Source organism: Brassica rapa, chromosome A07, assembly GCF_000309985.2.
Source record: "Brassica rapa cultivar Chiifu-401-42 chromosome A07, CAAS_Brap_v3.01, whole genome shotgun sequence".
In the NCBI taxonomy this organism is placed as follows: domain Eukaryota; kingdom Viridiplantae; phylum Streptophyta; class Magnoliopsida; order Brassicales; family Brassicaceae; genus Brassica; species Brassica rapa.
The window spans coordinates 12,258,832-12,276,089 of NC_024801.2; the positions used below are offsets into that span (position 1 = coordinate 12,258,832).

Here is a 17,258-nt window from a genome sequence, read left to right on the forward strand (position 1 = left end):
GGAAAGTTAAAGAAAGTTCTGAAAATCACCAAAACATCTGGAAGAAGAGTTGAGCGATTGTAGATCGGGTTCTGCAGTTTGGACATGTTTCTTGGGGTCTACCAACAGAAAGAACACTAGGGAGTTCAAAGATACAGAGGAAGTGGTGTTCACAGGTCTTTCATGAACACAGTTGAAGTTAACCACCAAAAGCAAAACATAAAACATTCCCAGCTGGTTACTAGCAGTAGTAGTAACAATGGCACTGAAGATGTGCGCATGTTCGAGAGTTAGAAGAAGCTGCAACGCATCAGAAGTCCGAATATGCCGCCAATGTACCTTTTTAGTTTCGGTTGCTGTATAAATAATAAGGAAAACAGCATAAAATAAACATAACTGTGACCAAAAGTACCAAATGACAATGGTATATTTAACATAACTGTTACCAAAAATAGATACCATTATAGGAATGCCGTCATCAACTACCAAACGACAATGGTCTCTGACAACCACCACGAGAGTTTCTTCGTACTGATTTTTAATCCGATTTTATTTTTTATTTACTCAAAACAGAACAAAAAGAGTAAAAGCTACGTGATACACAGGCCACACACTCTTTATCCCCAAAAAGACAAATCATCACTTCAACTCTTGTTTGTCTGGTTTCATGAAATCCAGCAAAACAAAAAAAGTCGACATTTTGATAACAACCGGTTGTCTAAAAAATGCTTCTCGGAGCCCCGGATCCCCGGATTCTCGTCTCCGACCCGGATGGGATCCGAGGAATGGTGTTCATACGTAAACAGAAAAAATCAAGAAATAAACAAACTTTTTAGCCTTAAATAGATTACAATTGTCTCTTGTTGTACAACTAAATCAATGAGAAGCTCTTCGTCTCCCTCAAAGATTCAATCTTTGTTTGAAAAAAGATTCTCTTTTTTGATTGTCAAGAAGTAGCTTTGACATGGTGGAAGAAGGCCACGGAACAAAGGACGGAGGCGATGAGAGCGAAGAATCCTAATCCGATCATCAAAGAGATTCCGGCGACGACTAGATCCATCGCTGTCTGCACGCTTATCCACATCATTCTCTTAAAAATTCTCCGCTACGACAAGATCTCGTCTTTAGTGATAACTACAAATGCTTGTAAGAAGAAGAAAAGCTTCTAGCTTTGACACGTTTACGAGTATATGACGCATACATCTTTACACACGTGTAGTAAAGTTTCGAGATTACATTAAACGTGACCTTCTCGTTTATACATTTTCTAAAAGTAGATGCTGTCCTACTTCCTTGGAAAGTGGTTTCGAGTTCTAGGCATAATTTGAGGGAATCTTGGGGAGTTTCTGTCAGGGAACATGGAGGATGCAGCTGGAGAAGTAGGCATCGGTGGGTTAATCATTGGCCTCGGTTTGTTTTCTTTGATCTCAACCACAACAGCGTCTGACGTCAGAAACGTATTAGCCACTGATGCAGCGTGTTCCAAGCAACATCTCACTACCTGCGTATTTCAATATATATATATATATACAAAACGGTTTAAATGAGAAGCTGAAACAAGACATCATCAAAGTGAGTGAATTTACCTTGCTCGGATCGATGATACCAGCCATCATCAGATCTTCGTATTGATTCTTTGCAGCGTTGTAACCGTACATCATGTTTTCGTTCAATAAGACCTAAGTTGCATTACAAGTTAGGTCTGGTTCTACCTAGAGAGATGACATTATCAAAATACCTTTTCTATGACAATATTCCCATTAGTGCCAGCGTTTTTGGCTATAAGTCTAATAGGGTAGCTCAATGCTTTCTTGAATATTTCAGCTCCAATCTTGCATTTTAAGAAAAAGGATTAAGCATGCTTTAAGAAGTCTAAATACTATGTTCCACTTTTAAAACTGAGTACCTTTTGTTCTGTGTTGTCTAGGGTGTCTTTGATGCTGTCTACTTTAGCAGCCAGTCTCAAGAGGGCACAACCACCACCAACTACAATCCCTTCTTCAATTGCTGACTAAAATTTTGAGAGAAATCAGATTTCTTTTGACTGGCAATTTTATGAACAACTCATATGTTTTGACTCTTGAGTTACCTTAGTTGCATTCAGGGCATCTTCAACCTTTAGCTGTTTATCCTTCAACTCTACTTGCGTCTGTGCACCTACCTAATCCCTTTGGTAGTTAGTTGATGACAATCATATTGTTTTTCAGTATCAATGGTTTTACAAAGTCACCTGGATTAATGCAATTCCACCGGATAATCTGGCTATCCTTTCATTGAGAATCTTCTTCTGAAAATTTTCCTCAGTGTTCTGAATTACACATTATGATCAAATGAAAACACATGAGCCTCAAATATGATGTCACTTTGTTAATGAAACGAGAAAAGACTATTGATAATAGAAGGACCTGGACAAGTTTTTTAATCTGAGAAACCCTTTCCTCAACTGCTTTCTGAGTATCCCCATTAGTAACAATCAGTGTTGAGTCCTTAGTTACAAGAACCCTTTTTGCTGTTCCTAAAACTTCTTTTCCTGCCTTCTCTAAGCTCAACCCCATCTCATCTCTGATCACAGTAGCTACACACAGAGAGTAACCCCACTGTATCAGTACTAAGATATATACTCAAAAGGCAAAAGTGTTATGTGACTACCTCCAGTTAAGATAGCAAGATCATCCAAGCAATGGCTCTTGCGCTCACCAAAGGAAGGAGCTTTGATAGCTGCCGCCTTCAGGTTACCTTTCAGTTTGTTCCTGATAACAGGAGCAAGAGCATCTTGCTCAATCTCCTCAGCAACTATAAGAACTGGAAACTCCTCTTTAACAGCAGAGTCCAGTATCTTGAACATATCTTTTGGATTTGTTATTTTCTCATCAACCAATAGCAGCTACAATACAAAAAAAAAAACACATACTCTTAGCCACTGCACTTCCAAGACAATAAAAACAAAGTGTGAGGCCTTGGTTCGGACCTTGCAATCATGGAACTCAACTTCTCTCTTCCTTCTATCAGTAACAAAGTAAGGAGATAAGTAGCCACGATTAAACTGCATTCCTTCCACAACCTCAAGATTGTTCACTAGGTATTTGCCTTTCTCTATCGTAACTACACCACTCCTTCCTACTTGCTGAAAAGCATTTGCAATCATGTTCCCCACTTCGTAGTCGTTCCCTGCACTAACTGCTGCAACATCAGCAAGCTCATGATCCTCAATCTGCAAACACAGAGGTCCATGGTTGCCTCTATCAATCGCTAGCTAATTAACTAACTCCATTATGATGAGTACTCTGAGAAGGGGCATGGATCTTTCACCTCTCTAGACATAGACTTGAGCTCTAAAACAAGAGCTTTTGCGGTTTTATCAATACCACGAGCAACTTGGATTGGATTTATCCCAGCAGAAACCACCTGAAGAGAAGGCATGATGGTTCAAAAGTAGAAGCACATGTAATCAGGTTGGTCATAATGGGATTATGTACCTTAATACCTTCAGTGATAAGGCCATGAGCAAGCACTATAGATGTAGTGGAACCATCACCAGCAAGGTCATTAGTCTTAGCACCTGCTTGCCTCACAAGTTTCACTCCAACATTCTCCAACGGATCCTCCAACTCTATCTACACCACACAATATATCAAGCATCAGAAGCGTGTGTGGCTATAAAAAAAAGATAGAAAACAAAAGGAAAATGTATTAACCTCTTTGAGAACAGTTTCACCGTCATTGACGATCTTGGGAGGTCCATACTTGTTCTGCAACACCACGTTTCGTCCCTTTGGACCTAATGTAACGCCTAATAGCTTTGCTACCATATCTGCACCTGCCTGCACCAAACTTCACCACCATTTTCCACCATAAGAAAAACAAAGTTCTCGACGAATCGCTCACATAAAAGGAAAGTAAACCTTGAGCTTCTTGGTGACAGAGCCATCACGGTTGAAGTGAACCTCTTTTGCGGCGGCTCTTGCTCTAAGAACGAAACGAGAGGACGAAGAGTGCGAAAGGGAAGAATTTTTGCGAAAGTTTCGATCAGCGAGAGGTAATGCAGAGAGTGAGGAAGCCATTGCTGTAAATGACTACAAGAAGAAGAAGAAGCTATCAGTAGCTTCTGTGAGGAAGAAAGATATAAGGTGAGAAAAAGATTTCATTATATCTCCTCTTCCTTATACTTATCGTTGGGCCGAGTCTTATGTGTCAAATATTGTTGGGCCGAGCCTAATATTTAAAAACCTTGTCTCTGTTTGAGGTTAGCATATGCAAAGCATTGGCATGAAGAGTATCAGTGTACTATCTTCATGTATCTACGTATCTCAGATTCCAACGAACTCAAAGCTCAAATACTGAGAAGAGTGGACTTAGAAGAGAAAGCACAGTAAGGTATGTAATATATAATCCACATGAATTTTGATTTCAGAGGATATTTATATGAAAAATTTACACTTACATGAAAAGGCACATGTTGCCTGAGACACACATTTGTTGTGTTATTTGTCGTTTCTACCCTTTCTCTCCGTTAACTGTATTTTTTCTATAACAAGTCTAAGCTAAATACAACTAGGTTTTCTCCTAACTGTAAATATTTATTTATAAAAAGATTTGAACCAATCATCATCATCTCTCTCGTGGATGGAACCACACTTTCTCTCTCTCGTTTAGCTTCATCAAAGTGTTCCGGCAAATGGTTTGAACCAGTCATCAACTCGTTTAGCTCCGGCAAAAGTCTCCGTTCTTCACCACGATGAACCTCTGGCGCCATAAACGTCACCGCAAACCCTCAGCTACGACGAGCAACCTTTGGCGCATCTGGAGCCATCTGGAGCAACCTTTCGTCAAGGCCTTCCTTCCGGGTCAGCCCATATGAGTCGCCAATTTCAATCCTCCTCGATTATAAAGTAAGCAGCTTGTTCCAAAGTTGAAATCTGATTCCCGATGTGATTTGAATTTTCCAATCATGCGTGTGTTTTGTAGTTAAAGTTGATTCCAAAGAGATCTCCTTTGGAAACAAGTTGAGCAAACAAAAGTTAATTTAATGATAAGATCATAACAAGAGTCATGGCATCGTGGGATCATCTCCACTTGTATTGTATACCATGTTCTATATTAGTTTAGTGGGCAGTTATTTAGTTGACATGTTCTTGTGTATTTAAGTTACGTATGTTTTGTTTAATGGAAGATGAAAAGAAAATTAAAGTAACTTGTATTTTGTTCTATTTAGTTTGTTCTTTCACAAACTCTCTTAGCTTTGAGGAGGGGCCTTAATTGGCATCAAAGCAAACTTGTGTTCTAAGGTATCAAAGGGGTTGATTAAGTTCACTCCTAACATTTAATGAGATGGGTTGTTTATTGGGTTGTCAATGATTGTGATGACACATCTCTTGGATCAGTTTCTGGGTCTATTAACACAAGGTGATAATGAAGTCCGAGGAGGTCCTTGAGACCAACAATGGTGAAGTTTCAGAGTTTTGCATTTCTAGTCCTTATATTTTTACTATTAACGATTTTACCTCAAAATTATTAAAATGTTCAGAACAATCTTCTTGATTTACCCCTTAACTTTTAATTATACACTACAAACCCTGTCAAATGCAAATGAATAAATATATGCATGCAAAACTTCTAAACACATTCTAAAATAATATAATAAGCTAAAAAATGATAAAACTCATTAAAACAGTAAAATATCAGTCACCAACACTCTCAGATTTTGTTTTTTTTTTGTTTCTTCTTTAAATTGATTAAATTAGTCATCCTCATCATTCAATTTTAAAAAAAATACTTTATCCACGAAATCATGAACACAACTCTCTATCGAAGGACAAAATCAACACAAAAAATGCTAATTTAATCACTGAAATAGCAAGATATATGTCCATAAATCTGATATCTACAACTCGTTTATGACACAAAGGACTAACATACTCATTAAAATAGCAAAATATGTCTCCACAAATCTGATATCCACAACTCGTTCGTTCCGTCCATATCCATAATATTAATATTTATTATACTATCCATACATGAGCTCATTTTTTTTTTGCTTATTTTAGGTATAAACTTGGCTACCTGTTATGAGTTTACCAAGGACTAAGCATATCACTTCCAAATCTACATCTTCGTCCTTGTTTTCTCTTTATATATGTCCACATTTTGTTCGTTCATACTTTTCATCCATGTCCACATACTTATTTTGTATAAAAATTAAATATATAAAATATATATATGAAAATGGATGTTAAAATATAAAGCAAAAAATATAATTTATCGTAACAATTATATTTTTTTATATATCTTAAATTTTGAGAAAAACTAATATAAAAACAAGGGAATATAAAGTAGAGAAAAAGACCAGGTTTAGAGTTTAAGTTTTAGGATTTAGAGTTGAGAAGTGAAGTTTTGGGGATAAGATTTCAAATTTTGAAAAATAAAAAAAATTAAATTTTTCAAAAGATAAAATGCTATTTTGGTCATTTTAGTTTTTGAGTGTTATTTTTGTGATATAAACTTAGAAATGTGTTATTTTAGAGATTTTCCCTATAAAGTAATGACCTAAAAAAATATCTAACTACACTATTTTTTTTTTGTTTTCTCGTTGAATCTATGTATTGCATTTTCAAAAAGTTAAACAAACCCAAAAATTGTCTCTTTAGGCTAAACCAACGTTAAATTTATTTGTATATATTATCGATCATTTTTTAATATATTTAATTATTTATTTATACATATACAATATTTTTTGTTGTTATTATATAACTTCTTTCCGATGGACGGAGCTAGGAGGGTTCAATCCGTAAAATCAAACCAATTAAAACCGAACCAAACCGAAATAGAGAAAGTAGTTTGGAGTTGGTAATACCAAATATACCGAATGGATGTCATTTTTGAAAACCGCGGTATATGATATGGTTTGGTATATAAACCGGTCAAACCGAATAAACCGATCATTTAAAATATAGTAGTATAATTATATGTAAAGTTTATAATATAATTAAGAATATATACATAATTTATTTTATTAATTTGATTTTTATATTGATACGTTGTTTTTAGTAACTTAATATTTTGTTTCAAGTTTAAAGTTATGTTTTATTTTTATCAAATTAAATAAAACATAACGTTTACCCTCATGTTAACAAAAATGAGTGTTTAGATTTAGTTATTTATAATATTATGGATTAATAATTTCTATTATGTAAAAACTATTATAATTATTAACTTAATATGTTTACTAAATATTTAAAATAGTAAAAACCGAAATATCTTCATGTTATATAAAAACTAATATCTAATAATATAAATAAAATCCATAAAGTACTTTTTTTTAAACAAATTTATGGTATTTTGATATAAAACTGAATAAACCGAAAACCGACGGTATATAAACCAAACTAAACCAAAGTAAATATGGTTTTAATATGATAGTTATTTTTCATAAACCAATATCGAAAAACCAAAAAAATTGAACCGAAACAGAACCGATATCCGGATTGAACACCCCTAGATGGACCAGATCATATTTTTTTTAAAGATGGTGGAACTAAACTATGATTAATATATTATGGGTTGATCAGATTGGACATTAAACAAATTATGACATAAAAACTTTATTTTTTTTCACCGAACACATTTTTGAAAAAATTGAACACTATTGTTTCCACATTTGAATTATTTTGACATTTATCTTCCATATGGTTTTGAAAAGTTTCAGATCATGCATCGAATTAATACATGTTATTTTAATGCTTTTAGTTAAGAAAAACTTACATTTTTGTAATTTAAACTCGTTTTAAAAAATTCAAAATATAACATATAAGAAAAAAATCTAACATATAAAAAAATAAAAAATAAATAAGGTTTCCTTATTTTTGTAATTTAAGGAAATTCGAATTCGAATTCAACACTGGAATTCGAATTCTTTTGCCATAACCATGGATCTCGATCTCCACGTATAAGCTTGATTCTGATTCTCTTAATTTCGATTGATTCTGATTCGATTCCAAAGCTTAATGCGATTGCCTTGATGGATCGTTCCGAGATCGAATAATCTCGATCAACTTGTGATAGCTTCGATTCTGATTGTGCTTGATGGCGATTGTTGTGATTTTGAGTTTGATTCGAAGTAACTTGCGATAGCTGTGATTCTGATTGCCCGTGGATCGTTTTCAAATGGTTTTAATCCTCTACTCATGGATCGTTTTGATTTCGAATTATCTCGATCTAGATCTCGAGTAACTTGCGATAGCTTAGATTCTGATGGCAATTGTTCTGATTTTGAGTTCGTTTCGAAGTTAGCTCATGCGAATGGCTTATTTCAAATGATTTTAGTCATGGATCGTTTAGGTTATGTGTGATTCTGGCTATACACTTGTCCTGCATGATATGGATTCTGAAATGCCTATTCAATATCTTTGTGTATGCTTGATTTCAAATTGTTTATCCTGGCTTCTCCTTGTCATGGATCGTGTTTATTTCTAATTAGCTTCTGCGTGATTTTGCTTATGCTTGTTGTGATATGGATCCCGAGATGCTTATTCAATGTGTTTGTGTATTCTGTTTCAACAGGTGAAGCAGATAATCAAAAAAACGGCCTCTAAGCTTGACGTCTCAGAATCCACTGCTGCCATTCTACTTGTGAAGTATGAGTGGAATGCTGCTCAACTTTGTTCTGACCATTCTATTCTTAAACACTACGCCACAGAGTCTTCAACACCACAAATTCACACTCAGTGCTCTATTTTTGTAAAAATCTAACAGTCGTTTGAATTCGAATTCTTTTGCCATAACCATGGATCTCGATCTCCAGGTATAAGCTTGATTCTGATTCTCTTGATTTCGATTGATTCTGATTCGATTCCAAAGCTTAATGCGATTGCCTTGATGGATCGTTTCGAGATCGAATAATCTCGATCAACTTGTGATAGCTTCGATTCTGATTGTGCTTGATGGCGATTGTTGTGATTTTGAGTTCTATTCGAAGTAACTTGCGATAGCTGTGATTCTGATTGCCCGTGGATCGTTTTCAAATGGTTTTACTCCTCTATTCATGGATCGTTTTGATTTCGAATTATCTCGATCTAGATCTCGAGTAACTTGTGATAGCTTAGATTCTGATGGCAATTGTTCTGATTTTGAGTTCGATTCGAAGTTAGCTCATGCGAATGGCTTATTTCAAATGATTTTAGTCATGGATCGTTTAGGTTATGTGTGATTCTGGCTATACACTTGTCCTGCATGATATGGATTCCGAAATGCCTATTCAATATCTTTGTGTATGCTTGATTTCAAATTGTTTATCCTGGCTTCTCCTTGTCATGGATCGTGTTTATTTCTAATTAGCTTCTGCATGATTTTGCTTATGCTTGTTGTGATATAGATCCCGAGATGCTTATTCAATGTGTTTGTGTATTCAGTTTCAACAGGTGAAGCAGATAATCAAAAAAATTGCCTCTGAGCTTGACGTCTCAGAATCCACTGCTGCCATTCTACCTGTGAAGTATGAGTGGAATGCTGCTCAACTTCGTTCTGACCATTCCATTTTTAAACACTGCGCCACAGAGTCTTCAACACCACAAATTCACACTCAGTGCTCTATTTTTGTAAAAATCTAACAGTCGCTTGAATTCGAATTCTTTTGCCATAACCATGGATCTCGATCTCCAGGTATAAGCTTGATTTCGATTCTCTTGATTTCGATTGATTCTGATTCTATTCCAAAGCTTAATGCGATTTCCTTGATGGATCGTTCTGAGATCGAATAATCTCGATCAACTTGTGATAGCTTCGATTCTGATTGTGCTTGATGGCGATTGTTGTGATTTTGAGTTCTATTCGAAGTAACTTGCGATAGCTGTGATTCTGATTGCCCGTGGATCGTTTTCAAATTGTTTTACTCCTCTATTCATGGATCGTTTTGATTTCGAATTATCTCGATCTAGATCTCGAGTAACTTGTGATAGCTTAGATTCTGATGGCAATTGTTCTGATTTTGAGTTCGATTCGAAGTTAGCTCATGCGAATGGCTTATTTCAAATGATTTTAGTCATGGATCGTTTAGGTTATGTGTGATTCTGGCTATACACTTGTCCTGCATGATATGGATTCCGAAATGCCTATTCAATATCTTTGTGTATGCTTGATTTCAAATTGTTTATCCTGGCTTCTCCTTGTCATGGATCGTGTTTATTTCTAATTAGCTTCTGCGTGATTTTGCTTATGCTTGTTGTGATATGGATCCCGAGATGCTTATTCAATGTGTTTGTGCATTCAGTTTCAACAGGTGAAGCAGATAATCAAAACAATTGCCTCTGAGCTTGACGTCTCAGAATCCACTGCTGCCATTCTACTTGTGAAGTATGAGTGGAATGCTGCTCAACTTCGTTCTGACCATTCCATTCTTAAACACTGCGCCACAGAGTCTTCAACACCACAAATTCACACTCAGTGCTCTATTTTTGTAAAAATCTAACAGTCGCTTGAATTCGAATTCTTTTGCCATAACCATGGATCTCGATCTCCAGGTACAAGCTTGATTCTGATTCTCTTGATTTCGATTGATTCTGATTCGATTCCAAAGCTTAATGCGATTGCCTTGATGGATCATTCCGAGATCGAATAATCTCGATCAACTTGTGATAGCTTCGATTCTGATTGTGCTTGATGGCGATTGTTGTGATTTTGAGTTCGATTCGAAGTAACTTGCGATAGCTGTGATTCTGATTGCCCGTGGATCGTTTTCAAATGGTTTTACTCCTCTATTCATGGATCGTTTTGATTTCAAATTATCTCGATCTAGATCTCGAGTAACTTGCGATAGCTTAGATTCTGATGGCAATTGTTCTGATTTTGAGTTCGATTCGAAGTTAGCTCATGCGAATGGCTTATTTCAAATGATTTTAGTCATGGATCGTTTAGGTTATGTGTGATTCTGGCTATACACTTGTCCTGCATGATATGGATTCCGAAATGCCTATTCAATATCTTTGTGTATGCTTGATTTCAAATTGTTTATCCTGGCTTCTCCTTGTCATGGATCGTGTTTATTTCTAATTAGCTTCTGCGTGATTTTTCTTATGCTTGTTATGATATGGATCCCGAGATGCTTATTCAATGTGTTTGTGTATTCAGTTTCAACACGTGAAGCAGATAATCAAAAAAACGGCCTCTGAGCTTGACGTCTCAGAATCCATCGCTGCCATTCTACTTGTGAAGTATGAGTGGAATGCTGCTCAACTTTGTTCTGACCATTCCATTTTTAAACACTGCGCCACAGAGTCTTCAACACCAGAAATTCACACTCAGTGCTTTCTTTGTAGTATCTTCCTGCCATGTTCCTTTATCGGCTGTGGACATTGCTTTTGTGTTGATTGTCTCAGAGGTATCATCATTCTTTACACAATTGTTTAATTCAGTTTTGTACAATCTAGTTAACATTTCTATCTCTGTTTTTCAGCTTCAGTGGAGCAACAGTTGGCATCAAATAAGTTTATTCTCAGCTGTCCTTCTCAAGCTTGCCACAAGTATCTCAACTTCAACATGTTACCTCAAGATCTACTAGAGTTGCATCTCTCTGCCTTGGAGATTGATCTAGCCAAGAAGACTTCTTTACGTGGACAATGTAAGTTTCTTTTGAATATTCATGTCTCTATTTGATTATTGATGTCTATTTGTCTGTTTCAGGTCTTTCATACTTGTGCAACCACAAGTATGCCCTCGCCACCACTTTCTGCTCCTTGGGATACGCTGTCTACCTAGCTTTCTCCTGGAGGAAGGAAATTGGTGCTGGAATGAAGGTTATTAGTGTTGGATCAGAAGTGAAGAGCAAAGTTACTTCTTTGAAGAAATTTGTGGCTTCTGGATCTAAAACTGTCGCTGGTTTCTTCTTTGCTTAGTGTGCTTTGTGCTAAAGATTTCTGGCTAAACAAAACTTGGTTTCTTCTCTGCTTAGTGTGCTTTGTGCTAAAGATTTCTGGTTTAACAAAACTTTATTCAAGTCATATGGTTGGTTCAGGGCATTTTAATATTTTCCACGGCTCATAATCTGCTTAGTGTGCTTTGTAATAACTTTTGTAAACTTTTTTGAAGTCAGATGTTTGATCCAGATGTTACAGTTGATATTCTTTTATATTTCACTGATGAGTGTATCAAAACTTGAGTAGTTTTCAGGAAGGTAGCTGCTTGTGACAGAGTTTACCTTTAGAAAACTATTACCCTCCTCTTTGTTTAAAACCGTCCCCATAAAGACCACAACAATCAGAGGTCTACAATGATTAAACCCTGCAACAGACTGTGAAAATGCACCAAAACATGCCACGGAAGGATGAATGTTAAGAGTAAGGCAAAGAATCCGTTGAGAAGTGATTCCCTGAGAAAGGCCTGCAAATGAAAGAATTAAAGTCAGTGAGAAGAAGAACAAAAAGGTAAGAAGAAGCAAGGTGATAAGCAAAATAGAAAGAAGAAGTTTCAAGTCAACACTAAAGCTGAAGATGAACGTGGACCAGTCTTTAGTTAGTAAAGTTAAGGTATTAACTAGTTAGCTAGTTGTTATTAACTAAGTTAAGAGTTGCTGCATGAAGTTGGTAAGAGTCGTTAGAATACTAAAGTTTGGATTGTAAGATTAGTCTAAAGACTAGAAGTATGGAGTAGGTTTAAGTGAGAAAGGAAGCATGATTAGAGTCAGTAAGGAGTCTACTTACTATAAAAGTCAAGTGTGATCGGTTGTGAGATGGTCTGAAAGAATGACTGAAAAATCAGTTTGGTAAAACAAAGTCTTGCATAAACAAAACAGAGAAAAACAGAGGAAAAGAGTGAGAGATTAAGAGAGAAACAAATCAGAGAAGGAGACAAAGTGAAAGAACAAACCTGTAGAAGACAAATCACAACAGGATCATAATGCCAGTCCACGAGCAGCCCGTTAGAAGAGTGAAGCTCAGACAATTACTTGGATATGAATCTGAAACTCTGATCCAAATCTCCAAAGAGTCTTTTGATTGCTTTCTCTTTCGCGTCCTGAAACACCCCTTCCGCATCATCAACTTCACCAAATCCATCAAGCTCAAAGCCAAACTTTTCTTTCCACCACTTCTGAACATGCGTCCCTCGCTGCTTACAATTATCTAGACTACTACAACTGCTTGTCTCAAAAAGTCCATGTTCTGTGGGAAAGAGAGAGAGAGACTGGTTTTTCTGATTTGATTTCCAAATCGAATTCACCTTCATATCTTCATTCAAGTTTTGAACGTGGCTCTGCCGGTCACCGTTTTGCATGCAACTTGTTCATCTCTTGTAAACACCTGTAAAGCCAAGTGTGATCGGTTATGAGATAAACTAGTTACATGGTTCTTTATTTTCTTGTCTTTATCAATAAACTAGGTATTATTGCAAAAATAAATCATTTAACTTAAATTATTATATAATTTAAAGGACAAATCTCCAAAATAGCACATTTTTAAGTTTATATCACAAAAGTAGCACTCAAAAACTAAAATGACCAAAATAGCATTTTATCTTTTGAAAAATTTAAATTTTTTTATTTTTTAAAATTTGAAATCTTATCCCCAAAACCTCACTTCTCAACTCTAAACCCTAAAACCTAAACTCTAAACCCTAAACCCTAAACCCTAAATTCTAAACCTAAACCCCACTCCTTGACACTACAAGAAAACACAAGTTTTACGAGGACAGTTTTCCTCGTTACTTCGTCGTAAAAGCAGGGTTACGAGGAATTAGCGAGGAAACCCGTTTCGTCGTTATACGTTTGTCGTAACGCATATATCCTCGCTAATTCGTCGTAAGGTAGCGAAGAAATAATTTCGTCGTAAAAGCGAAGGAGGATATTTCGTCGTAAAGACCACGTAAAGATTCCACGTAAGGATGTCGCTAAGTTTCCTCGTAAATACCACGAAAAACTTTCCTCGTAAAACCCACGTAAATAAATACTCGTAAAATAAACGTAAATACCTTGACAGCTTTCCACGTAAAGAAAACGTAAAAACCTTGATAGATTTCCACGTTATTTTCTTGTAAAAGTTTCCTTGTAAAAACCACGTTAAGCTTCCACGTAAAGTAGCCGCAAAATTAGCTACGAATTTACTTCGTTTCATTATTTTATAGAAATATAAAAAATTATAATTATAAATATAATTTAAATTATTAATAAAATTAAAATTCTAAAAAAATCAAAACCAAAATATTTTATATATAAATAAGTTTTGAATTCATAATACAAGAACCGAAATTAAAAAGAACTAAGGGTGGTCGTTAATCGCCTGGTAGAATTCATCACTCCTCGCCTGAACATCCGCCTCGGCATGTGAGTCGTCGGTCGGTGACTCGCCTGGGATTGGATTTTGTTGTCGCATGGTCCTCAACAAAGTCTCCCATTCCGGATTTGTGGCCGCTACAACGTCCAAGAAGCCCTCGAGTCCACCCACACGAGCCGTGAACGCAGATTGCGTCGAGCTCAACTCCTGACGCAGCTGAGTAGACTCTCTACGCAGCTCTTCGGACTCCCTACGCAGCTCTTCGGACTCCCTGACGCAGCTGAGTAGACTCTCTACGCAGCTCTTGCGGCTTGAATCGTGGCTTCTTGCAGAATCGACATACTTCTAGCTTCTCATCATCTCCCCAATAGATCATGCAGTTGTCGATGCAGACATCTATCATCTCCGAAGGCAACCCAAGACTATAAACTAATTTCTGAATCTCATAATAAGAATCAGCAGACACATTGTCTTCCGGCAAATACTCTTTAAACAAGTCCGCCCATTCGTTCATGCAACTTTCAGGTAGATTGTGATCAGTTTTAATATTCATCATTCTAGCAGCCAACGACAATTTAGAGAGACCTTCTCTACAACCACTGTAAAGTGGTTGATTCGCCGCGTTTAACATTCCGTAAAACTTTTTTGCATCTATATTAGGTTCTTCATCTTCATCATGAGCTACGAATGCATCAGCTACCATATCATGAACCCTATCATAATCTACCATCTCCTCCTGATGGTAACTATGTTCATTATGCAAATGATGATTAACCGGTTCTTCCTGAAAATTGCTATTACTACTACTAGCTTCATTCTGATCATAATTATAACCTTCCCCATGTTGAAACCAGATATAGTAATTTGGCGTGAAACCTCTATTTATTAAATGCTTCCAAACATTTTCACGGTTTGCCAATTTCGAATTGTTGCATTTCCGACGAGGATAGAACATCTTACCACTTTCTTGGGCGAGCGGTGTTGAATCTGCTTGGTGCATAAATGTCTCCAGCCCCGCAAGATATTCTTTTGTCACTCTCCCGTTAGCATCTCTATGCATATACATCCAATTCCGCAACTCGTAAATAGTCCCAGAGCCAACCATTTTTTTTCTTTCACTTTTTTGTTGTTGGTGTGTTTAAAATGATGTTCCAACATCCATATTTATAGAAAATTTCGAATCTGGTAGTTGTAATTTTACTATGAAATTACGACGAAAATTAATTGGGTAGCCAAAAAAAAAACGTGAGCCACCTACCAAGTTGGTGGATTCAAAATTTCTTCGTTAATTACACGTAAAATATTTCGTCGTAAAGAACTCGCGAAGTTTACGTGGCTTTTACGAGGAAATAGATTTTCCTCGTAAAAGCCACGTCAATTTACATCGTCTTTACGACGAATATGTTTTGTCGTTACCTTACGACGAAATAACGATGCTTTTCTTTTTCCACGTACTTTCCTCGCAAAATCATCGTTATTTTACGAGGATTCTTTTTTCTCGTTAAATTTCCTCGTTAAGGTTACGTTTTCTTGTAGTGTGAGTGTTATTTTTGTGACTTTTGGCCTTGAATGCTAGTTTGGGAACAAAAACTTGATTCAGTGCTATTTTGGTCTTTTTCTCTAATTTAAATGTATAATGTTTTTTTACTATATATATTTAAAATAAATTATACAATTAAATTATAAATATGGAAATTTAAGATTGATTGCTCATATAAGAAGTAAATTTGGGACTGTAAGTTCTAAGAAGAGATACGCATGTTGTAATTACTCCCTCTAGAGGAGTTTGAACCTTTTAGATTAATGCAAGTTTGTGTTCCAAAAAAAAAGTTATACTCCATGTTTCTTCTTGTGCATCCATGATCAAATAAAAAGTTAACTCCATTACAACTAAGAATAGTAGTGTGTCGTATGGTTTTCTAAAATCAAAGCATTCTTTTTTCTGATTTGGCTCTTTTCGGTTGCATTTCCTTCCCAACCTCAACACCCTTACAATGTCTGCCACAACAACTGTCCACAACTGTCACTACAAGAAAACGTATCTTTACCGAGGAAGTTTAACGAGGAAAAATATTCCTCGTAAAAAAACGTTGATTTTGCGAGGAAATTACGTTGAGAAAGAAAAGCATCGTTATTTCGTCGTAAGGTAACGACAAAAAAAATTCGTCGTAAAGACGATGTAAACTGACGTGGCTTTTACGAGGAAATAGTTTTTTCCTCGTAAAAGCCACGTAAATTTCGCGAGTGCTTTACGACGAAATATTTTACGTGTACTTAACGAGGAAATTTTGAATCCACCAACTTGGTAGGTGGCTCACGTTTTTTTTTTGGCCATACAATTAATTTTCGTCGTAATTTCATAGTAAAATTACAACTACCAGATTCGAAATTTTCTATAAATATGGATGTTGGAACATCATTTTAAACACACCAACAACAAAAAACGTGAAAGAAAAAAAAAAGGCTGGCTCTGGGACTATTTACGAGTTGCCGAATTGGATGTATATGCATAGAGATGCTAACGGGAGAGTGACGAAAGAATACCTTGTGGGGCTGGAGACATTTATGCACCAAGCAGATTCAACACCGCTCGCCCAAGAAAGTGGTAAGATGTTCTGTCCTTGTCGGAAATGCAACAATTCGAAATTGGCAAACCGTGAAAATGTTTGGAAGCATTTAATAAATAGAGGTTTCACGCCAAATTACTATATCTGGTTTCAACATGGGGAAGGTTATAATTATGATCAGAATGAAGCTAGTAGTAGTAATAGCAATTTTCAGGAAGAACCGGTTAATCATCATTTGCATAATGAACATAGTTACCATCAGGAGGAGATGGTAGATTATGATAGGGTTCATGATATGGTAGCTGATGCATTCGTAGCTCATGATGAAGATGAAGAACCTAATATAGATGCAAAAAAGTTTTACGGAATGTTAAACGCGGCGAATCAACCACTTTACAGTGGTTGTAGAGAAGGTCTCTCTAAATTGTCGTTGGCTGCTAGAATGATGAATATTAAAACT

At 36.1% G+C, this 17,258-nt stretch overlaps 2 protein-coding genes and 1 long non-coding RNA gene across 4 annotated transcripts; 1 reads left to right on the top strand and 2 right to left on the bottom strand.

The window, feature by feature from the left end:
• Positions 1–530: 530 nt before the first annotated feature.
• Positions 531–1,232, bottom strand: LOC117125629. Its single transcript, XM_033275212.1, has one exon. The coding sequence runs from the start codon at positions 1,064–1,066 to the stop codon at positions 926–928; it is 141 nt and encodes a 46-aa protein (XP_033131103.1). The 5' UTR covers positions 1,067–1,232; the 3' UTR covers positions 531–925.
• LOC103829178 (chaperonin 60 subunit beta 4, chloroplastic) lies at positions 1,066–4,142 on the bottom strand. 2 transcript variants are annotated; one of them, XM_009104839.3, is made up of 13 exons: positions 3,882–4,142; positions 3,675–3,800; positions 3,456–3,593; positions 3,289–3,384; positions 2,948–3,190; positions 2,629–2,863; positions 2,385–2,554; positions 2,210–2,287; positions 2,069–2,140; positions 1,886–1,990; positions 1,718–1,810; positions 1,566–1,658; positions 1,066–1,480 (listed from the first exon to the last, which is right to left on the bottom strand). In XM_009104839.3, the coding sequence occupies exons 1-13, from the start codon at positions 4,038–4,040 to the stop codon at positions 1,265–1,267; spliced, it is 1,824 nt and encodes a 607-aa protein (XP_009103087.1). In that variant the 5' UTR covers positions 4,041–4,142; the 3' UTR covers positions 1,066–1,264. The 2 variants fall into 2 exon arrangements, with proteins under 2 accessions (XP_009103087.1, XP_009103088.1); XM_009104840.2 differs by having other exon boundaries at positions 1,131–1,480; positions 3,675–3,810; positions 3,882–4,138.
• A 240-nt stretch (positions 4,143–4,382) lies between these two features.
• Positions 4,383–12,834, top strand: LOC103829179. The gene is made up of 2 exons (XR_625479.3): positions 4,383–4,868; positions 4,945–12,834. It is a non-coding gene; the product is annotated as an uncharacterized LOC103829179 (long non-coding RNA).
• Positions 12,835–17,258: the final 4,424 nt, after the last annotated feature.